At 49.5% G+C, this 24,298-nt stretch overlaps 1 protein-coding gene across 1 annotated transcript in view; it reads right to left on the bottom strand.

The window, feature by feature from the left end:
* Positions 1 to 24,298, bottom strand: part of prkcz (protein kinase C, zeta) — a gene marked incomplete at its 5' end in the record, with an annotated part of 84,164 nt that overhangs the window by 23,039 nt on the left and 36,827 nt on the right. The window contains 7 exons of the mRNA XM_083920656.1: positions 1,708 to 1,794; positions 3,655 to 3,752; positions 8,419 to 8,613; positions 8,749 to 8,804; positions 12,198 to 12,288; positions 14,212 to 14,343; positions 21,076 to 21,161. Coding sequence (XP_083776782.1) covers positions 1,708 to 1,794; positions 3,655 to 3,752; positions 8,419 to 8,613; positions 8,749 to 8,804; positions 12,198 to 12,288; positions 14,212 to 14,343; positions 21,076 to 21,161 — 745 coding nt within the window. The remainder of the gene's footprint in view (positions 1 to 1,707; positions 1,795 to 3,654; positions 3,753 to 8,418; positions 8,614 to 8,748; positions 8,805 to 12,197; positions 12,289 to 14,211; positions 14,344 to 21,075; positions 21,162 to 24,298) is intronic.

The raw sequence follows: 24,298 nt of genomic DNA, 5'->3' as shown, positions 1-24,298 counted from the left end.
GTTTTGTATTGTCGGACCAGTCCCAGCCTGGTCCTGGTCCTGGTCCTGGTCCTGGTCAGATGCGTACATGAACCGATGAAGCCTCTTGGATGTGAGGTGAAACGTCTGAATTACCAGAAAACCTGCTATATTATGATACTGTATTGTTATCAAGATATTAAATGAGCTTTTTCAGAATAGAAGATTTTGTCTACACTGCTCAGCCCAACAGTGGTGAGAAGGAAAACCAGGCTTCACACACTCTCACACACTCGCTACAGGTGAAAACTATCCTGCAAGTGCTGCAGCTCTACTGTAACGGCCCTGTCAGGTTTGAATAAAGCCGACGTTAATGCAACAAAGACCTGTGCAGAAACCCTTGACTCTAACAGATGAAGGTCAGCGGTGCTACGTACAGTATCTCAAGTCCTAGTTAAGAGGTATAAAGGACTTTCATAAGTAGATTTACTGTTTGTGACTAAGATTCTTCTCCTCATGGTGAACACAGACATAATTATAGTCACCAGAACCCTTCAAACCCTCTCGTTTTGAACATGATTGGATGCACTTGTTGTGAGTCTTGGGTGAGTCAGGAGCATTTCCTCTGCGTGTGTAGGTAGCGTGTATTCTGTCTCTGGGAGATAAGCCGTCATTAAGAGTGACGAGCCTCTCTCCGTCTGCCTGCTGTAAATCCCTGATTGTCAAACACTGAGGCAAAGAGCGGAGTGGAGCCATGTTTGACGGAGAAATCACAAATCCCACATTGCTCCCCCACACTCTCACTGTGACAGCCTCCATTGTGCGCCGTTGTTTTATTGCTGGCGTCAGACTGATAGAAGCTGCGTCCTATCAGCGGCACCATCCAGCGCCCACCGGCCTGCCTCCCCCACGGCGCGGGGGAACGCGGCAGGGCTCTCTCTCTAAGAGCGCGGCTCATGAATATGTACAATCATTATGAGTGATTAACATGCTGCTTTGCATATGTACAGCCACTGTCTCCAGAATACAGATTGCAGGGGCCGATAGGGGCCCAACGGTGCCTCTCTAAATTACCCAGCCTTTGATCCGCCATTTATCAGAGCCACAGTCGGAATGCCCCGCGAGTAGACAGGCACAATGAATTATGGGTGCTCATTACATCCCTCAGAGGTGGAAAAATAAGTATTTAGTTGGATTTTAGCAGCTTCGCCACGTCCACGAAGCTAAAACATCCAATTAAGCACACATTTGTGAGGAGCACTTGGAAGAAGCATGTTGTTGAGGATCATTTCAGACTTAAACCAGAGAAGATGCATATTAAAGTGTCTTCAACCAAGCACACGCACACACACTCCACCGCAACAGGCAAAGAGAAGCTACACACACTCTGTGCTTCACGTCACACGCGGAGTGGAGCTGCTTGACTACAACACGTCAACTTCCCCAAAATCCACCACTTCTACGTCAGCCTCGGATCATGCAGCAAAGCCCTGAGGCCTGACTGCAGGAACTGAACTTGGGCATGATATAAACAGTGTGTACAGTATATATATATATGTTAATTTACTGTATATACATATAACAGTACAGCATTTGAGAGAGTCCAAAGTTCACTTCATTAACTGCGTGATTAAAATGCTACCTGAACGTTAGCGTCTCTGATACGAGTTCTGATTTAATTTCCCATGTGGAAATCACACACTGAGGTAGACAGGCAGCACAGCATCTATACACCAACAGGATCTTTACCTTGCATGTTCTTCAGGGAGCTTCCTTTGTCGCTGCATATGGAACATCAAGTCCCCGCCGTTTACATATTCAATAACCAGAAACAACCTGAAACCAGGGCATGAAGAGAAAATCCATCAGTACAGCGCCGACGACAGAGACTCGCAGAGAGAAGTTCAACAACAAAACATGTGCTGTGGGTGAAAAGGTTGTTTTATAAAGGAAATCAATTACAGTGCATGTGCTAGGTCTCTTTCCACACACAGCTAAGGTGTCAAAAGCATAAACATGGAGAAAGGAAGGGTGTGAACACTTCCAATGCGAGGGCAGTGAAACCACTTATAGTGATCGTGGTTTCAGTCTCACACAGGCTGAGTTCAGTATTTCCCGCACTATAGGAGCACCTAAAAACCTTCAAATGTCTCAACAGTGCTCCTTATAACCCGGTGCTCCTTATATATGGACCAATATTGAGCCACAACAGGTCTCCAACTACGGTGAGCAGCCGCCGACTCTATTTTCCCCCGTAGAAGAAGTAACGCGCGGTGCATGTTGAGATGTACGACTGCGTGAAGCGTGCCGTTTCATTTCCATGTGTGTGTTTGTGTAAAGAGCCCAAAATGGCTCCTGTTAAGAGACACGCTTACGACGCAGAGTTTACACTCAAGGCCATTAGTCACGCAGGAGAACACGGGAATAGAGCAGCAGCCAGAGAGTTGAACATGAACCAATCAATGGTGCCGAAGTGGAGGAAGCAACAAGACGACCTGCGCCGAGTAAAGAAGACTAAACAGAGTTTAGAGGGAACAGAGCGAGACGGCTGCAGCTGGAGGACAAACTCCAACAGTGGGTTGATGAACAGAGAGCAGCAAGTAGAAGAGTCCGTACGATCACTGTTCCACTGAAGGTAACAGCGCTAGCACGCCAACGTAGCATCAATGAGTTTAGAGGCGGTCCTTAACGTAACCCCAGCCTCCACTGTAGCGTCTGTTCTATGCTCCTTATAGTGAGGAAAATACGGTACCTGGCAGAAGCCTGGGTTTAAGTCTGACCCTCGACCCTTTGCTGCATATCCTCTCCTCTATTTCCCCACTTTCCCGTCCGTCCATCATCATCTAATGAAGGCAGTTCAGTTATAATGGAGTAGTGTGCCCTACGTGGGTCTCATACGGGACAACGTATGAGGGAAAAAGGTGCTCTCCGGTGTTCTTCCTGAGCTTCGTGCGTCACTTTCTCTCAATGACGACGCAGCAGTGAAACTCGGTGTTCTCCAGGCTAACTTGTGTCGTCCACAGACAACAAACGCACGAGGGGACGGCTCCTCGGGTGGAAGCCGCCCTCATCAGGTGGACTAATGATGCCCGGTGACGTAAAGCGCCGCTGCAGCGTGGGCGGCACATGCAGATAAACAGCATCCACCTCCACGCCACGGGAGTGAGGAGCCCAGACGAAGGGAGGCTGTTCACGGGCATGCAACGCTCACACGGCAGAGGGACCGGTAAATAACCACGCCTTCTGTTTCAGTACTTTATATTCAAGTCATTCATATACAAATGTTGTTTACTGTAGATTATAGTGATCAGTTTGACCTGGACACATGGGATCACTACACTCATGCCTAGCTTTTGCTCCCTAGACCTTCACCGGGAAAAATGTTTGATAAAAACTTCAAATGACATCAAACACACCTGTGCATGTTCATGCAAAGACACACACGTCACATCAGTATGATCCATTTACATCATAACAATAGAAAAACCCACATTAGTGCTGATGTGCTCTGTTTTCTGATATCTTGTATCTGTGGAGCTTTCTGTGTATTTGGACCAAGGGAAGTACACGTGTGAACATGCATGATATGATAAACATATAGAATCCTTATCCTTTAATGAAGAGAGTCATATCTCATCAGTGAAGGTACACGACTGTGTGAACTGCACCTGAAAGGTTTCATCATCGCGCTCTTACCGACTTTGTGTCTGGAAACAGGAGTGGAGGCCGACTAAGAAGGGATTGGTGGACGCCTGCTCGAACACGTGCTTCTCCGTCTGGACCCAGTCGATATCCTGGAGATGTGAGGGGAGATGGACGGAGACAGAGGTGACATGAAGGGAAGATGATGTATTAACAATCAATGTGTCTAATCAATAGACTTCCTCTGTGGTTAAACAGAGAGAGATACACCCTGCCACAGATCAAACATGCAGTCAGCACAATCACTGAGAACAATCCTCACACGCAGGGGTTTTATCTGACGGCTGATTTCCTCTTCCTGTGGAGAGCGTGCACGTGGGACGAGGCGCCAACAGATAACCTGTTAGTCCATAGTCCTGACTCCAAACCACCCCTCTGCCCCCTACGCTCTCAGAAGGGGGCGTCAGATGCAACATACGACGACAGAATATCTCCCAGACCTCAAAGACAGAACGGGCCCTCACACAAATGCATTTTTCCAGTCAGGGGACTTCGCTCTGGTCCTTCACGGGGGTCAAAGTGAGCCTCGAAACAACATAGTTACTGTGTAATGCAAAGAATACGGGAGCTTGTGAATCTTTCCCAGTGGCCGACACTGTTGGTTTATTCCAATTTACTCTATTTCAGTTCATATTGGAGTCTGGAGTTTTGCAGAACATGAGCTGCAACCCATGAGTGTCCATGAGGTGCAGCATCATCTAGGACAGAGGTGTCAAACTGGTCCAGTACAGGGTCGCTGTGGCTGCAGGTTTTCACTCCAACGTAGCAAACACACCTGACTGGAGTCATGCAATCACCTGAACCGTCTTCACACAGTGGATTTGTTGGATCAGGTGTGTTTTTGCTCGGTTGGAGTGAAAACCTGCAGCCACACACACAGCGACCCTTTTACTGGATCACGTTAACACCCCTGTCCTAGATGCGATGCACCTCATGGACACTCATGGGTTGCAGCTCATGTTCTGAATAACTCCAGACTACAATATGAAGTGAAAAAGAGTCATTTGAACTAGACCTTCAGTGTGGGCCGGTGGTAAATCAGAATCAGAATCAGAAAACCTTTAATGTTTAATGCAGACGGGGAAATTTGTTTGTCACAGCAGCAACAGAATATTACAAAATAGAGAAAGTGCCCATAGTACAGGCATGTTGCACAGTGCAGGGTACAGGAGGAGGTCAATAGTCTATTGGGAGCAGTGCTGATTGTAAAGTCTGACAGCAGCAGGAAGGAAGGACCTGCGATACCTCTCCTTCACACACTTAAGGTGCATCAGTGTGTTGCTGCAGGAGCTGCCCAGTGCTGTGAGAGTGACCTGCAGGGGGTGGGACTCCTGCACCAGCAGCCATGACAGCTCGTCCAGCATCCTGCTCTCTCCCACCACCTGCACTGAGTCCACAGGGCGTCCCAGGATGGAGCCGGCCAAGTCTCCTCCTGTCTGCGGCTGATGTGTTAATGCTCCGGCAGACTACTCCATAGAAGATGGATGAGGCCACCACAGAGTCATAGAAGAGGGTCAGGAGTGCCCCCTGCACCCCAAAGGACCTGAGCTTCCTCAGAAGACACAGTCTGCTCGGACCTTTCTTGTATTGTATTCACAAGGTCCCGTTATCTCTGCGTTACACACTAACTATTCTGTTTGAGGCTCTGTTTTGACTCCATGAGGTTTATGCATTCGACATTTCAGGGTGTGACACTGGAAATAGATTCTTTGTTATTGTGGTTATGAAAACATAATCTTCTCTCATTATCCTCCAGTTGAGTGTTCGTGCTTCAGGTGCAGAGCGCGGAGTGTTGAGCCCGAGGCTGAGGAAGTTTCATGGCGATTCAAAGTGTCATTGAGTTGATGATGTTTAATGTTTAATGTGATCTACAATAGAACTTGTCTCCGTGTTGAGCTCCCCATGCTGTGTATGGTTAATTTATGACCCCATATTATGCACTTGATACTGAATTCCTTCTGGTCAACTCATTATTATTTAAGGGATTTACAATTAAGCAGAATCTGTCCTGACGATACGCCGCGCATCGGTCATTTCAGCTGCTTTAGTGGTTTGTAGTCTGTCTCGAGCCCTTACACGGCTCCTTTGATGTCAGGCAATAGACTGCTAATTAGATGAATTATTAAAGTAATGTGCACGGATGGAGCCATGAATAAATGAATGTCCAATCACAACATTAGGAGGACGCGAGGTTCCCTTAAAGGGGCTGTACTCGATATTCAGAGCATTGATAAAGCAGCCGACAGTCATCGTCTGTGTGCCATGGAGTCACAGCTCCTCTGTTTGGTTGTTGTGACAGACCAGGGGTGGGCACTTCCAGTCCTGCAGAGCCGCTTTCCTGCATGTTTCAGGTTCCTCCCTACCCTAACACACCTGAGTCTAACAATAATCAAACTGTGACGAGCTTCAGCTGCTTGATAACGAGCAGAGCGTTAGACTCAGGTGTGTTGGACTCAGGTGTGTTAAAGCAGAGAGAGACCTGAAAAACATGCAGCACAGAGGCTCTGCAGGACCAGAGTTGCCCACCCCTGTGACAGATGGTCCAGCCATTCAGACGCGCATGTGGCCATGATGAAACGTCATTATTTGGACGCGTTGGGAAAGCGTGCGTGGCAGCCCACATCTCCTCTGTTTGTTGTGATAGACCAGGGCTGGGCAACTCCGGTCCTGCAGAGCCACTGTCCTGCATGTTTCAGGTTCCTCTCTACCCTAACACACCTGAGTCTGACAACAATCAAACTGTGACGAGCATCAGCTGCTTGATAACGAGCAGAGCGTCAGACTCAGGTGTGTTGGAGCAGAGAGAAACTAAAACATGCAGCACAGAGGCTCTGCAGGACCGGAGTTGCCCACCTCTGTGACAGACGGTCCAGTCGGAACAACGTGCACGTGGCCGCGATGAAACGTCATTATTTGACTCGTTGGGAAAGGGTGCGTGGCAGCCCACAGCTCCTCTGTTTGTTTGTTTGTTGTGATCGTCGTGGCCACGTGCACGTCGGTGCGGCTGGAGCGTCTATCACAGGGGTGGGCATGTCCGGTCCTGCAGAGCCACTGTGCTGCATGTTTTAGTTCCTCCCTACCCTAACACACCTGAGTCTAATGATAATCAGACTGTGACGAGCATCCGCTGCTTGATAACGAGCAGAGCGTTAGACTCAGGTGTGTTGGACAGTCCAGCCGCTCTGACGTGCACGTGGCCTCATTATTTGAGGTGTTGGTAAAGGGTGCGTGGCGGCCCACAGCTCCCTTAAACCCTCTGCATTAGGGCCACTTTGTAGCCCTTCATGGACCTAAATGAATTTGTTCTACAGCTGTCACAAATATGTGGATTGAATCATCAGATTTGTGTGTGTGTGTGTGTGTGTGTGTGTGTGTGTGTGTGTGTGTGTGTGTGTGTGTGTGTGTGTGTGTGTGTGTGTGTGTGTGTGTGTGTGTGTGTGTGTGTGTGTGTGTGTGTGTGTGTGTGTGTGTGTGTGTGTGTGTGTGTGTGTGTGTGTGTGGAAAGGAAAAATCAGTGTCCTTGATCCGTGGTTCAGGAGCTGAATGATGCAGAAGCTCCTCACAGTGGTTTCTGTCTCTTTTCAGGGTTTTTATGTTGAGCAACGTCGCCACCTAGAGGTTTAACACAGTACAAACACAGCAAACGCAGCAAACACCCACTCTGTGCTGGACTCTTCTGCTTTTATTCCTTTGACAGCCACAGACACAGAGAGTCACTCCCTGAGAGCTCCCACTGACTTTAAATCACGTCTAACAGAAGCCGTGCTCTTAAGTTCACAGACTTTACACCACAACAACATTCGGGGCGGCAGCAGCTCAGTCCACAGGTGACTTGGACTGAGCTGCTGGGTTCGAGTCCCTGTGTGGACCATGAATGGAGCGTGGACTGGTGGCTGGAGAGATGTCGGTTCATCTCGGTGCTGTTGAGCAAGGCACCGAACCCCCAACTGCTCGGGGGGCTGATCCACTGGCAGCCCCCTCGCTCTGACATCTCTCCATTAAGTGCATGTGTGTGTATTTCGGGTGTGTGTGTGTGTGTGTGTGTGTGTGTGTGTGTGTGTGTGTGTGTGTGTGTGTGTGTGTGTGTGTGTGTGTGTGTGTGTGTGTGTGTGTGTGTGTGTGTGTGTGTGTGTGTGTGTGTGTGTGTGTGTGTGTAACCTGTATAATAACAGAGTGAAAAAATTGAATTGCAGGATCAATAAAAGGAATTCTTCTTCTTCTTCTTCTAATATTCAACTGATCAGCTTTGAATGATCTTTATTCTGTGAGCGCAAAAAATGCGGTATAGCGGGAATGAACGAGAGTGCAGTTAGACGGTACGATTGCACTCGACTTTAGCAGTGAAACGTCCTGGGGCACGTGACGGAGGCACAGTGGGAGGGTGCCCTGAAAGGCACAAAGTGGACAGGCCCAACGTTGAGAGGAGAAGAGGAAATTAACATGCAGCCACCAGATAAAGAGGCTTTCATGCAGTAGAGACTTTATAGAACTGAGTCATTGAATCAGATTTCAAGGATAAGATGTCGACGATTCAGCGTGTAGATAAATAAAAACAGTCTCTGGCTTTAAACTCCTGATAAACAGCAACGAGTGAAGTGGATGACTAATGACCACAACAGTGACCACTTGCATTAAGTGTCTCTATCGTCTCAATCAAGTGCACATCACATGCAGGTCCACCTTATTTTTCTCCTTTAAATTCACAAAGCTATCATGGCGAGACACAGTGTTTGCTACCGCACTCATTACCTGTCTCACCTCATCATCGTGGACCAGCTCCTTCTTCACCACCTTCATCGCGTACACCTGCTTGTTCTTCTTTAGCCGGACCAGCAGGACCTTGGCGTAGCTGCCACGCCCGATCACGCGGATCAGGTCAAAGTCCCCCAGCCCCAGAGCCAGGCCCTGGGACAGCTTGATGCCGTCAATTCCATCCACCACGGCTTTAATGTCCTGCGGGGGCGGAGAGGTCACAGCGGGGTCAGTGCGTCCATACAGGCACAGTAAATATGTACGGGTAGAGTTTTACTTTGGATGTTTTTACATCACAGTTTAAGGAAGAAGGAAAACAAGAGCAAACTTTCTCACCTCTGTATCTGCATCTTCTGTTTTATCCACTGAACAGTTGTGTGGTAAAAAAGGAACTGTGGACAACACACACAGAAGGTCATGAGTCATTAAGCAGCCAATCAATCTCTCTCACTGAGATTAAGGGCGCACTCACACTGTCCTTCCGCACCGCGCCAAAACAGGTTTTGCGTGTAAAGCCTAGTGCGTTTGACCAGTGTCAGTGCAACCGTACCACGTCTAGGAGCGGCACGCTTGCCGTCCACGGCCCGTTTGGGAGAGGTGGGCTTTAGTAAAGCGCGTTTGCACGTGCACGAGCACGAGCGTGCGCACGTGTACGAGCACGAGGCCTACGGCGGTTCTGAGGTCATTTCCTGTGCGCCTGTTGGGACGTAGAAAAAAGGAGGGACCATGCGCGGACATTTCAAACAATGGCGGTGAAAGGTTCACGTTGGTGTGATGCGGAGGTGGAGTGTTTACTGCAGATTTGGTCGATGAAAAGATTCAAAAACAGTCGACAAGACGCACAAAAACTCCGAGGTCTACGGAAAGATCTGGAAACAAAGCCACGCATCGCCATGACGTCATCAATGCGTGTGACGTGTTACGGCGTGATGACGTATAGGCAGCAAGAAGCATTCTCCGAGGCCCAGGTAGTGTGAGTACAAACGGGCCTGGAGGGGGGGACAAGGACCCTAAAGCACGGGGCACGGGACGGAGGAACAGTGGGAGGGCGCCTTTAAACCTCTTTTCCAAGAGTGACCTCGCCCAGACGGCAGCACAAAAGCACGGTTACACACAGGACACAAATATAATAAGATCACACACTACAAACAAAAAGTGGGATTACAAGACAAGATTAAGATCCCATTGATCTTATTTCTCTGTCTTTAAGAAAGTTCTTTAACTCCCTCAGAGTTACAGGATGTGTCCGTGTGCCCGTCGCTCCAGGCCGACGGTGTCACTCCACAGTGAGCTCCGTCCTGTCTTTGGGTTTTCTGTCTTTGTGAACTTCCTGTTTTATTTTGAAAGGTAACTCTCCTCTGGTTCCAGGTCACTTCCCCTTCCTCTTGTGTCACCGGTCTGACGTCCTACCCTGATCCTCGATTATACCTACCTGTGCCCCCCCCCCCTTCATGTGTATATAGTCCGTGTCTTCCCCTTCATGTGTATAAGGGTCTGTGTCTTCCCCTCTGTCCTGTTGCCGGATCATTTCGTACCTTGTGTCGAATGCTTCCAGCGTTTCCCACAGTCTTGTTCGTGCCCTCGAGTTCTTTGTTTCCACGTTCATGTGATATTATTCCTTGTTTTGCTTGAATCTTGAATGTAAAGCTGCATCTGCACTGACAGGTTTGATGTGTGGTTCCTTTTGGACCAGCAGAGGGAGCCAGAGCGCACAGAATCAAACCAAACTAGGTCAATCCACAGAGCGGCTCACATCAGGGGTCTCAAACAGACCCCCACATCAGTCCACCGTCACCTTTCAGTGGGTTTTACCCCTCAGGCCTTTGGGTCCCATCAGGGAGCAGAGGTTACGTGACACTTCAGAGTGACAGAGGTGGTGATGGTGGATGTGGAGCCACCAGCGTGGTTATGATTCATTTGTCTTCATGTGAATGAACTCAGGACGGGACGATCATCGACTCTATCACAACAGAAACACTCACAATAATGTGTGAAAGGTGCTGAATGTGCAGGATCGGGATAATCCTGAATATCCTCAGACTGCAGTTTATCTCAGTTTTAACTCAAACAGGAAGATGAATTTGAACACAGCTCATAAATTCAAATCAAGTAGAATTGATTTGTATTTAATATTTATTGTATTTTAAAGAAAATCCCCAAAGAAGTTTCAGTCCAAAGCAACTGGACTTGGTTCTGTGTCAGGAAGACGTTTCACCTCTGATCCAAGAGGCTTCATCAGTTCATGTACACATCTGACCAGGACCAGGACCAGGACCAGGACCAGGCTGGGACTGGACCAGGACCAGGACCAGGACCAGGACCAGGACCAGGACCTGGACCAGGACCAGGACCAGGACCAGGACCAGGACCAGGCTGGGACTGGTCCAACTAGCTGGTGTGGAGATCCAGGTATTTAACCTCTCACCAGGCCGATGATGTCACTGGAACCCTTTGTGCTCCAAGTGCCAACGACCGTCGTTGGTGTGACAGTCGTTGGTGGGGAACCAGTCGTTGGTCGTTGGTTCCCCACCAACCACTGTCACACCAATGACCAATTGATTTCTAGATCACCCCAAGAATCATTTTCTGCATCATCAGTTCAGTAAGAAAGGTTTTACACGCCAACGCCATCAGATACTGATAAGTAGAGATGAGCAAATGATGCTTCATTAAGCGTCATGAACCACTTTCTTTATGTTCTAGTCCACCAGATGGTGCTCTGTTTAACAATGGGTCTAAAACGCAATAAATCATCATTCATTTAAGCCAAGATCTCCATCTAGTGGACTCAACAAATACAACTAATGCTTCATGATGCTCCATCTTTTTAATCCTACAGGTTCACACAAGGTGTCCAGGCAAGTATGTGACCAAGTGTCCTTCGAACGCATGGAGCTCAAAGAGCCGCTCCTTAGTGTTCAACTCAGGCTCAACACTAACTGTGGCACCAGCTTCTGGTTGCCAGTGTTGGTTTTAGGACCCACACCTCCCAGAAAGTTCCACGTTTGACTTGTTAGTCCACAGAATATTTACCCTAAAGTCTTTGGGGATCATCAAGGTGGTTTTTGGTAAATGTGAGACGGGCTGTTGTGTTCTTGTGGGTCAGCGGTGGTTTGGGCCTCGGAAACCTCCCATGATGCCATTTTCGCCTCGTCTCCTTCTTCTTGTTGACTCATCAAATCAACACTGACCTTAACTGAGACAAGTGAGGGGGATGTTTGTTTTTCCCACAGCAGGACCAGGTTGGTTTGGGCATCGTGGTCTAGTGGTTTCCCTGGTGGTTTCCTCTCACCGCCGCGGCCCGGGTTCGATTCCCGGTCAGGGAACTATCTTGGGGCGGCAGCATCTCAGTCCATAGGTGACTTGACAGGGAACTGGAGGGTTGTTGGTTCAAGTCCCTGCGTGGACCATGAATGGGGCGTGGACTGGTGGCTGGTGACTGGTGGCTTCCAAGGTGCTGTTGATGTTGATGCACCGAACCCCAACTGCTCGGGGCGCTGGTCACTGACAGCCCCCTCGCTCTGACATCTCTCCATTGGTTGCATGTATATAGGTCCCGTATGTGCATGTGTGTGTATTTCGGGCCTGTGTGTGTGTGTGTGGGTGTGTGTGTATGTGTGTGTGTGTATGTGTGTGTGTGAGTGTGTGTGTGTGTAACATGAAATAAAAGAACCTGAAACATGTGATCTGTAAGGGGGTGAAAACCTTTTCACTGCATCGTTTACTTTACGTTAGACGTAACAACAACATTCTGCAGAATACACTCAAACAACAGGAGCTCTTACTTCCATCTGTGTCCTCTGTGTCGTCTGGTGGAAGGTCCACTTCGTCACTCCTGGCGTCTGAAGGGGGCTCCTGCGATGGCATGACTGGATCCTGAACAGAAGTTCACAGCGCCACATGAATACCTGAAACATGCCCTTCGGCTGAGAGAGCGAACGGTGACGCATGTTTGGAAAGACGCTCTCAGCTAACGTACGCACGCTGCTGCTGTTGTTCCCAGACTCTAATGACGATGTGGAGGTTTCACTAGAAAAGGTATTTAATCGTTTCATCTCATCGAGCCTCAGAGTCACTGCAGGTATCAGGCCGACGCTGTGATCTGGACGGGGGGCCGAGGCCTTAGGACTAGAGGATTCTGGGCTTCAGGGGCTGAATCTGGGATGTTTGGGTTTGATCAGACTCTTGCTTTGTGCTCAGGTTGATGATTAAATGGAGCACACTGGTTTGCTGTCACTAAACCTGACGTCGTTGAAAAGAAGCGGAGGACAAGCTGCAGAAAGACAAACAGGAAGTGCACAGAGAGAGCTTTACCTGTGCTCCTGCAGCAGCTGACAGCACTCTGTGGTTCTTACATATTCATTAGGACCACAGCGACTGTGAGACGTTAAATATATGATCATGTTAAACTGCTGACTATTGTTCTTTCCAAAATTTAAACATTAATGTCTCTTGTGCACAGAAACCCACAGAAACTCGCTCTAACTGTCCGTAAATAACGTATAACAAAGCTTACAGAGCCACTTCCTCCTGCAGCTTTGACCCACTGTGCTCGCTGTAGATGGGCCTCCAGCTTTCCTGTGCAATCAGGGATTATTACCAACCTGTCCACACTTTGAATGAAGAGGGAATGCATCTGGCTAAACCAGTGTTGTGCAGCCTTTACTATCAAAAGAGCCATTTTGCTTCTTCCACCAAGTAAAATGTGTCTGGAGCCGCAAAACCTATTTGATGTCACAGCTTATAAAGGTTCATATAAAGTTACTGTTGCCTGGCTTTGTTCCCTGTCCTAAAACTGTGGTTGTTGCTAGTTTCTCACCACATATCGAGCAAACAGGTAAGACACCATCATGTGAACGCAGCAGTGCAGGTCACCGAGTCAACATTAGCACCTGCGGGGAAAGCTCTGGGCGTGAGACCAAGGATGTGACGCTTGAACTCCAAGATCAAATGTTTTCCCTCGTCCACTGTGCAAAAAAACACATTATTTACACATTGTTTATGTAATTTTGTGGCAAAGCTACAGGGAGACACTGAAAAAGGGGCTGAAGAGCCACGTACGGTCCAGGAGCCGCATGTTGCAGACCCCTGATCTGGATCAACATCGCTGCTGCAGCTGCAGTTGCTAGGAGCCGTTAACGTTTGTCATGTCGACGTTAAAGTTTAGGATCAGCGCTGTCGCCGTTTATGCGTCAGACTTTCTGTTTGTTCTCTGGCTTTAGGACCGGAAGAGGATGTCCCCATTTTTATTATCGCATACATAAATAGATTGACACAGTTGTTTCTCCAACCAATGGAAACAGTGAGCACAGTAGCCATAGACGGATTATCAGGACTACAGGCCCTGGACACACACTCACCAAGGCCCCCTGCCAACACATGCACACAGTGCACGTGCACGCAAAGGCGCTGTGACGTCAGCCACTGTAATAATGTCAGCAAACGTACTAAACTACAGACCAACCTGTCCAGACTTTGACTAAAGTGGTAATGCATCTGGTTAAACCATCAGCGTCTTTACATGTGAGTACAATGTGAGAATGACCAGAACTCTGAGAACACCACATCATAATAAAGCAGAATTAAGTTTAAGCTTAAATGAAGAGTCATGAACACGCTCCGTGCAGAGACTTGGACTGTGGAGACATAACACTGCCCTGGTGAGGTGAGGCGACCTCCATCGTCCCTGTGGACACCCTGTGAGCTCGATCCCAGAGTGTGTGTGTGCGTGTGCAGAGTGACTGGTGCTGTGCTGTGCTGTGCTGTGCCGTGCTGCTCGGGGCGTGACGGGATACTCACCATAAGCCTTTGGCAGGTCTGAGGGACGAGTCTGTGACAGCGCTTATGGACCAGCAGTTTGCAGTTGATACACTTGTAGCCCTGCCTGCCCAGCCCCCATATCCTTTCACTACAGTGGCCACAGTAGGCTTTCTGTAAGACACACACAGGAGGGCACACACACACGCACAGGTTAGTGTTTAACTCACAATACAATCACTATGGACTTTTACATCAAGGACTCATTAAGAGGAGACACCAGAGGGGAACAGACTAAAGGAAGTCACCATGAAGCTTCCCCCCTGATTACTGACATTAGGACAGGTTTCCTGAAGTTTACAGAAGCCCTGAAAGACTAAGTTTAGCTCCTACGTAGAAGTAACTTTCTCCTACATACGAGATCGACTTGAGGCTTAATTGGACTGTTTTGTGGTCAAGAAAGCCGCGCTGAACGAAGCGTCTGAGGCACGAAACAACATCTCATCATCTCATCTTCAGACTCTGATCCTGGATCAGGTCTCAGGGGCAGCAGCTCCAGCCTCTGGTCCTGGATCAGGTCTCAGGGGCAGCAGCTCCAGCCTCTGATCCTGGATCAGGTCTCAGGGGCAGCAGCTCCAGCCTCTGATCCTGGATCAGGTCTCAGGGGCAGCAGCTCCAGCCTCTGATCCTGGATCAGGTCTCAGGGGCAGCAGCTCCAGCCTCTGATCCTGGATCAGGTCTCAGGGGCAGCAGCTCCAGCCTCTGATCCTGGATCAGGTCTCGGGGGCAGCAGCTCCAGCCTCTGATCCTGGATCAGGTCTCGGGGGCAGCAGCTCCAGCAGGGGACCCCAAACTTCCCTTTCCCATTGTTATGATTTGGCGCTGTAAATAAAATGTAATTGAATTAAAACACGCAGACCTCCTGTGAGACAGCCGTGTCCAGACGCAGCAGCTGTGACGTCCCGGACGATTGGATGTTACATTTATTTCACATATTCTTGCATCCACGTGCATCATACACACATTAGGTAAGTAGCATCATGATCACGTCACCCCAGCGTAGCCATGTGGGCGTGCGTTTGAATGGCGTTCCTCTCCTTTCTCTCAGTCCATGGAGTGAATGCTCGGCCTATAGTGACTCTGGTTGTTGCCCGTCTCCGCTCACTCAGCTGCTGGGACAAAGAACGCCCCCTTCACTGAGGCTCCCAAGCAGCTGCACGATTGGCTAACTCCATTTCACCCAGTGCCAGCCTACAGTAGCTGCACCCAACAACAGACAACCCTGGCAACCAGCCTACAGTAGCTGCACCCAACAACAGACAACCCTGGCAACCAGCAACGCCCAACGCTACTGGCTGCTGCCATGGAAACACAACGGGGACAGGAAGTCAAACATTAAAATATTCATTCAGACTTAATATATTTTTATAACACTTTCATGCTGCAGCTGTAAAAACGCCCCGTGGGTGTTTTTCTTTTTTTAAATAAAGCTTTTAATGCAGATTCTACAGATTCAGGCTCTAATGAAGTTCACTCTGTTACGTAACGTCGTCTCCAGAGGGTTCGTTCTGCGTTCGCTTCTTTCTTAGTGCTTCGTTTTCAGCTCGTCTCTGACGGCGCTGCAGTGTGAGGTCCAGAGGATGTTCAGTGTCCCTGGACATCAATGCATCCTCTCACTGGAGACCAACCCATGCAGTGTGTGTGTGTGTGTGTGTGTGTGTGTGTGTGTGTGTGTGTGTGTGTGTGTGTGTGTGTGTGTGTGTGTGTGTGTGGACAGCATCCATTCGCAGGGTGTGTGTGCTGACAGAGGAAAGCACAAAGAGTCCCAGTCAGTGTCCTGTTGCCATGGAAATGCTTAAGCAAGACTTCAAAGTCTTCCTTCGGTCTGTCTAATCTGACTGTACGCAGAGTTTAAGGCGTGCTTTTATAAATGAATCACACGCCTTTGTGCCGTCCCTTCCCTTACGCAGCACACACAGCCTGAGAGTCAGCAGTGTGAGGTGCAGAGAACTGCTGAGGACGCCGGTCACAGAGTCACCGAGACGGGCTACGAGACACCGGGGGCTGTTATTAATACCAGCTGCGACAGCGACAACGCTACTTTTTCACCTTGTGAGTCCATCTCTGTGTGTGTCGCCATGGTAAAAAGTAAAGCTACTGTAACAGCGACTGAGGCAGATGAGCTTTGGGGTATTTCACCAGCTGTTTATTTCTGTGGACAGATTTTGGCACGGGACGGAGCCACAGTGGGAGGGCGCCCTAAGAGTGCAGAGGGGCATTGAACAGCAAACAACTCTAATGTTACACCAAAACATCCGAGAGCATTGTGTCTGTACCTAAAATCACTGAAGCAAAGAGAAAATCTGTGTGCCACTCATCATCCTGCCGTGCAACACAGGCAGGAACTGTTGTACTATCCATGCACTTATAGGGGAAGTAACTTCTGGAACAATTTCAAGTCCCCAAAGAAAACATTCAACGTAAAAAGAAGCAGGAACAGTGGAAGTGCATTAAACTGATGCACAGGCGGGTCGTGCGTGAGAGCAGCCGGGTCCGTCTGCACATCTGCCCACTGCTCAGTGCTGCAGGAGATGGGGACGTAATCCCAGAGTCTGCTCCACGCCGGATTACGCTAACTCCAGGATTTACTGTGATATTCCAGCCTGACACAAGGACGCACAACAAACTGCACAGCCAGGACAAACAGGTGGACCGTCGTTGAGTCATTGCACCTTAACGCTCCTCCAGAGCCGCCCCCAGACCGACACCAGCACAGGTGAGGAGTGCATCCTGCTACAGTTCACACGTTTGTCACGGGAACGCCTTCATTGTTGAGTCCCACAGCCGACTGCAGCTGGGGAATAAAGGGATGAGTGGATGAGAAGAGCTTTTATCGATTGACAGCTTCCCTTCAGCCCAGCAGCAGACGGCATCACACATCATACGATTGCCTGGAAACTGAGTGGCCCAACATGCTGGGAAGTGATGTGCTGTCTGATTCACCTCTGAGGGCGCACTCACACTGTCCTTCCGCACCGGGCCAAAACAGGTTTTTGGGTCAAGCCTAGTGCGTTTGACCAGTGTGAGTGCAACCGCTCCGCGCATAACTGCGACCAGCTGGCCGTCCACGGCCTGTTTGGGAGAGGTGGGCTTTAGTAAAGCACGTTTGCACGTGTACGAGCACGAGCGTGCGCACGTGTACGAGCACGAGGCCTACGGCGGTTCTGAGGTCACTTCCTGTGCGCCTGTTGGGACGTAGAAAAAAGAAGGAGGGACCATGCGCGGACATTTCAAACAATGGCGGCGAAAGGTTCACGTTGGTGTGATGCGGAGGTGGAGTGTTTACTGCAGATTTGGTCGATGAAAAGATTCAAAAACAGTCGACAAGACGCACAAAAACTCCGAGGTCTACGGAAAGATCTGGAAACAAAGCCACGCATCGCCATGACGTCATCAATGCGTGTGACGTGTTACGGCGTGATGACGTATAGGCAGCAAGAAGCATTCTCCGAGGCCCAGGTAGTGTGAGTACAAACGGGCCTGGAGGGGGGGACAAGGACCCTAAAGCACGGGGCACGGGACGCACGCACAGTGGGAGGGCGCCATAATACACACTTTCTCATGAATTACCACTATCTGCAATTCTGCTTACGACACATTTCCTAAGACATCGTACAATCAAATCCTGTCCTGAGCCTCACTGGAGGGTCCCATGTGACCCAACACGACCCCCGAACCCTGACAAAATGAGTTAAATCCCTGAAGGCAGAGGCTTAAGCGACCGGGGGAAAGTAGGGATGACTTCCACTGGAGATGAATGTTTGTGCGTGCGTCCTCCTCACACACACACATCTGTCAGTGGTTGAATTTGGCACGACCGCTCAGCAGCCTGCATGACGAGAGCGTGACTTCCTGTTTGGGTTTTCTCTCCAGCACTGACGACTGAATTCCCTCCAGACCCCATTACGTCTAATGAGAGGGGATTACAAAGCAGCGTCCTGCACTGCAACATCGGGGGGAGACGGAGAGGAGGGAGCAGAGGGATGGAGACGGACACGTAGAGACGGAGAGGAAGGAGAGGGATGGAGTGAGAGAAGGGAGGGGAAACTTGACCTACTTCCTCTGGGCTTATTTATATGCTGAGGACAACACTGTGAACCAACCAGACGCCTGGAAGCGGTGCATAGCAACACCAGGCAGAAAAGAGCCAAAGGGTCACGGATACAAACACCGGCTGCTAAACGACGACCTGTCACATAAAAGCACCACTTGTGTTTCTGCTGCTCTGTTTCAGAACTCAGTTAAGGTTCAATCATTGCTCTTCATTTCATTATTTCAGGCAGCATTCATTACAATAGCATCTCATCTCATCTTCAGCCTCTGATCCTGGATCAGGTCTCGGGGGCAGCAGCTCCAGCAGGGACCCCAAACTTCCCTTTCCCGGGCCACATTAACCAGCTCTAACTGGGGGATCCTGAGGCGTTCCCAGGCCAGTGTGGAGATCTAATCTCTCCACCTGGTCCTGGGTCTTCCCCGAGGCCTCCTCCCAGCTGGACGTGCCTGGAACACCTCCCTAGGGAGGCGCCCAGGGTTCATCCAGACCAGATGATCCTGAACCACCTCAACTGGCTCCTTTCAACACAAAGGAGCAGCGGCTCTACTCCGAGTTCCTCACGGATGCTGAACTTCTCCCCCTCTCTCTAAGGGAGACTCCAGACCCCCTCCTGAGGAAACACATTTCACACGCGTGTACCCGCTACCTCGTTTTTGCGGTCATGACCCAGCTTTCATGACCAGTGCACAAAAAAACATCAACATCTGACGTGCTCCAAAGCCATCTGTACCTGTACTTTGGAGGTAAGAGACGACCTGTTGCTCCACCGAGCTCAAATCCTGCTCAGGCTCTCCGCCACCCGTGACTACCTCACACGCGCGTAGTACCGCGGCTTGATTTTGATGCCAGCAATGACCACTTCATTCACCGTGCTGCCCCGAGCTCATCACTGTTAGCCAACAGCCGGCCACTGCCGGTGTTGTAGTGACTCTACCGGATTTCTCCGTTAATCGTTCGCACTAAGAGAATCGTCTCGACTGCTTATTTGATCACCGACTTCGCTGAAAAAGACCCCTGGGATGAGTTTACACCAGCATTACGCTTTAAGGCCGGGTTGAAAAAGCATTAATGTCTGTCTTCTGTCCTCCAGAGACTCTATATATGAACACTTTAAAGCCCTGGGGTCAGCAGCAGGAGCTCGTCTTCTTCATCAGGGAAACTTAAAAAGCGTTCAGTGTGTTTGAAGCACGAGAGCTGAGACGACACGACTGCTAAATAAGCCAGAACAAGGTCACCATGAATGATGCATCAATGTCCAGAGAGCTTAGCTGGCACAGTGACTTGATGACCTGTCATATTTAAGTGAAGTGCAGTTTGACACGCTGTAAACGACACGAGAAAGGCTGTGCACACACACTGTGACACACACAGATGTGGATAAGGGAGAGAGTCGTGGTTATGAGAAGTTTTATTAAATAACAGAAACCGACTGTTTCCTGAACTGGAAATGGTCATAATGAGTCATCATCTCACTGTCACAGACGCTCCTCAAACGCTGTGCTGAAGGACCCGCTGAACCACACGGTCTCTACTAGTGTTGCTTTCGTCCACGAAAGTGATGACGAAATATCTTCGTCAGCGAACTTTTATCACGTGACGAAAACTAGACGAGACCAAACGAAAATGCTGGGCATGTGACGACGACTAAGACAAAATATATGATGCAATTTCGTTGATGAAAACGAGACGAAATAACGTTGTTTCGTCTCGTTTAGTCACGTTATTATTATTATTTTGAAGTTTCAGTCCCAGTCTCGCGTCAGGGAGACGTCACTTCCTCAATCCCCACACGCGATTCTGAAGCTGCCGCTGCTGTGGGTCAGCGTTAACGTTAGCGTTAGCGACAACTAACAACAACGACAACTAAACGTAACGATACTTTCTGTTTTAGAAAGCTCATGCGACATGAGGCTACGGTTAATGTGTCGGGTTTTAACGATAGCTTAAGGGTACTTTTATTATATTGGTAATATAATTGCATTACTAAAAAGAGACTAATATACAATTTTCGTTGACTAAAACTAGACGTAAAGTAAAACAGACCACCAAAAACAACACTAGTCTCTACCATAGAGGTGCTGTTGATTTATATATATATATAGTTTGTTATGTGAAATATCACATCTCCAACCGTATCAGCAGAAACGAATAGTGAGACCTGCAAAACCCAGGATTACGTCCGATGCTGACATTTCTCTATACTTCTGTGAATCTGCAGAGCAACTATAGTAAAGTTAGTACTCTGGACAGACCACGGCTATGACAAACAGGTTATGGTTGATCCTAGTACGTTTAAGCAGTGTGAGTGCGCCCGTTCCGCGCATAACTACGGACAGCGGGCCGTCCACGAAAAAGGTGGGCTTTAGCAGAGCCGTTTGCACATGTACGAGCACGAGCACGAGCACGAGCACGAGCACGAGCACGAGCCTTCAGACGATAAAGGGTTTGAGTTGGAGTCTACAAAGCTATGTGTTAAGTCAGGGGGGTCAAACTCAGGCCCGTGGGCCAAATCTGGCCCGCGGTGTAATTATATTTGGCCCTAAGATCATATCCAGGTTCTGTGAGAGCCGGCCCGTGAGTATAAAGCTCATCCACGTCTACTTTTCTGTTCACACACATGAGCATCCATCCGTTGCTGTGACCAAAGAATCAAAAAGAAGAAACACCACGACAAGAACAAGGAGCTGCACTGGAAAGAGTCAACGTTACACAGCTGGAGAGAAGGAACACATGCACATCTGCAGCCTTTTTGAGTAAGGGGGTGTGTAGGACGCAGACTCGAGGACACTCACCCTGTTAAAGCGCTTGGCCTGGAAAAGGTGTCCGTTGACGCGGTAGAGTTTCCTCCATCTTCTGGCCCCGCGGCGATAGATCGATTCTAGGAGAGAGAGGAAACAGTTGTAGAGCAGCAGCATCGTGAGGGAACAACGGCAGCGGGGAAGGATGGAGAGGAAGGATGGAGAGGAAGGATGGAGAGGAAGGGAAGAGACAGAGCGATAGAAACGAGCGAGAGCAGAGGAAGCGCTCCTGCAGCTGCTCCTTCACGAGACGTCGGAGTTCAAGTGAGGCAAAGATACACACCAGGTTTCTTTAGGATGCACACGCATGCTCACACACACTCACACACTCACACACACACACACGCCCAGAGCACTCTCTCCACTCCCTCACTCACTCATCCGTCCCTTCCTCCACCCTCTCCTTCATCTTCATCTCCTTCCTCTGCTTCTTCCTTTCCTCACAGCGGACTCATCGGTGCTCCAGAGCGTCTTTGATCCACATGAGACCATGAAGGTGCAGCTATTTTTACCATTATTGCTGAAATCAGTCGCTAAAAATAAACTGCAGGGCACGAAAACGGAAACTTCTGTTCTCATATCAAACAACGAAGCTCTACTCATTCATGTGGCTTCATTTGCTTTAACCTGGTGTTTCTGATTAAAGCTTAAGCTGCATTAATATTATTAGTTTTTCACTATTTGTAGAATTATCATCCAGTGTTTGCTGTTGCTGCTGCTGCTGCTGCTGCTGCTGCTGCTGCTGCTGCTGCTGCTGCTGCTGCTGCTGCTGCTGCTGCTGTTACTGCTGCTGCTGCTGCTGCTGCTGCTACTACTGCTGCTGCTGCTGCTGCTGCTGTTACTGCTGCTGTTACTGCTGCTGTTACTGCTGCTGCTGCTGCTGCTGCTGCTACTACTGCTGCTGCTGTTACTGCTGCTGCTGCTGCTGCTGCTGCTGCTGCTGCTGCTGCTGCTGCTGCTGCTGTTACTGTTACTGCTGCTGTTACTGCTGCTGTTACTGATGCTGCTGCTGTTACTGCTGTTACTGCTGCTGTTACTGCTGTTACTGCTGCTGCTGCTGCTGCTGCTGTTACTGCTGCTGCTGCTGTCACTGCTGCTGCTGCTGCTGCTGCTGCTGTTACTGCTGCTGCTGCTGCTGCTGCTGCTGCTGCTGTTACTGCTGCTGCTGCTGCTGTTACTGCTGCTGCTGCTGCTGCTGCTGCTGCTGCTGTTACTGCTGCTGCTGCTGCTGCTGCTGTTACTGCTGCTGCTGCTGCTGCTGCTGCTGCTGCTGCGAGGTGTTTAATTATGTTATTTAGTATGAAAACTATTTTCTCTAACAGCCTGAAGTCGAGCACAAATATTCTCCTTCATCTTTTATAATGAAGCATTTTTACTAAACATGATCCTGACGCCCTCAAGGTTTTAACTCTGTCTCATCTGAGCGTCTGTGGAGACGTTCGCTCTCGTTACTGACACTGCTCACAGTCACTCAGGGCGCACTCACACTGTCCTTCAGCACCGCGCCAAAAAAGGTTTTTTGGCTAAAGCCTAGTGCGTTTGACCAGTGTGAGTGCAACCGCTCCGCGCATAGCTGCGGCCAGCTGGTCGACAACAGTCGACAAGACGCACAAAAACTCCGAGGTCTACGGAAAGATCTGGAAACAAAGCCACGCATCGCCATGACGTCATCAATGCGTGTGACATGTTACGGCGTGATGACGTATAGGCAGCAAGAAGCATTCTCCGAGGCCCAGGTAGTGTGAGTACAAACGGGCCTGGAGGGGGGGACAAGGACCCTAAAGCACGGGGCACGGGACGCACGCACAGTGGCAGGGCGCCCTGAGACATCCCTGATTGTCAGCTTCCTGTCTAAAATCTGCAGAGTGTCCCTTTAAAGGGAACAGCAGCCGTGTAGTATGAGCAGAAACACACGATGCAGCTTCATCTCCTGAGAGATAAACCTGCAAATCATTAAATGATGATCAGCAGATTTACATGAGCTGCTCTTTTGCCGCCGGCCATGAAAAAAACTCCACCGCGTGAAGTGAACCGTCTCTCTCCCAGTGCCTCCCCCTGTCCGTACTGGTTTTCCAGTCTGGTTGCTCCAGTGACGGGTGCGGCTGCGATATCCTCGTCCACTCACACTCACTCATCTCATCCCTCTGTTGCCATGGCAGCCACAGCCCCAGCCCTGCGAGTAAAAGTACAACAACACCCGTCTGTGAAGGAAGGATTAGACCATCGTGCAGAATCACATCGAACAAACTCTGTCTGTTAATCTCTTGAGCAGTCGGTGCAGAGCTGTGTTTCACACCCTGGGGTGACCCCTCCTGTCACATGGTCTTAACGAGGGGGGGGGGGGTCACATCTACCTCAATGTTAAAGCTAGGAGGCGGTTCTCATACCTCCGTCATGCACAACACACTGACACTACTCCAGCCACAAAGATGCATAAATTCCCTTCTTTGGGGCATGCAATATTGACGAGCACGTTGTCCCAGGTGAAGTTCAAGTTGCGCTCATCTGTGTGTGCAAACAGGCCACCGCGGAGAGGGATTTAACCACCGCACCGGACACTCGGTGCATGAGCGAGTGACTGAGGATTAACAGGCAGCAGCTCTGCCGTAGACGCTTCTTCTGCTGTCCTGAACGTTCACTCACTCAGCAGCGTTACATTTTGCCTTTTTCGCATGGTGATGAATGTTTTAGTGCTTTTTCTCCCCGTCTCGGACTCAGAGGAGATCAGAGGAGAGACACAAAGAGCCCCCGCTCTTCGGGGTCTCCTCTGTGAATTCCCTCTAATCCTGTTAACTAAAGGCCTCTGAAGGGAAAGTGCTGCCTGCCTCCGAGAATCACTGCAGTGTTTCCATAGTTACCCCGTTTTCCTTCCCCTGTGCTCGTATTAGTGGGTGAGTGATGGAGTTATGTGTGTGTGTGTGTGTGTGTGTGAGGAAGGTGACTCTACGCATCACGTTACCCTCTCCGTGCCCACGTCAGACGCTAAATACAGAGTGTGTGATTAAATGATTAATGGCAGCAGATGTTGGGACTAAGTGGTAAATTGCAGCGTACAGCTTTGTGTCTTTAATGAGTGTTGATGAATAGATGAGCGGTTAAAGGGAGGAAGTTTAAACACATGAGTAAAGAAAGCAGAGACTCTCTCTCTCTCTCTCTTCCCCCGGCCGGCCGAGCGACATCCTCATAGTCTGACACGTCTACTGTGTGGTCACACCTT

Source organism: Echiichthys vipera (genome assembly GCF_963691815.1).
Source record: "Echiichthys vipera genome assembly, chromosome: 9".
NCBI lineage: Eukaryota > Metazoa > Chordata > Actinopteri > Perciformes > Trachinidae > Echiichthys > Echiichthys vipera.
The sequence above is the reverse complement of the archived record's forward strand: the minus strand, read 5'-3'. Positions and strand labels throughout refer to the sequence as shown.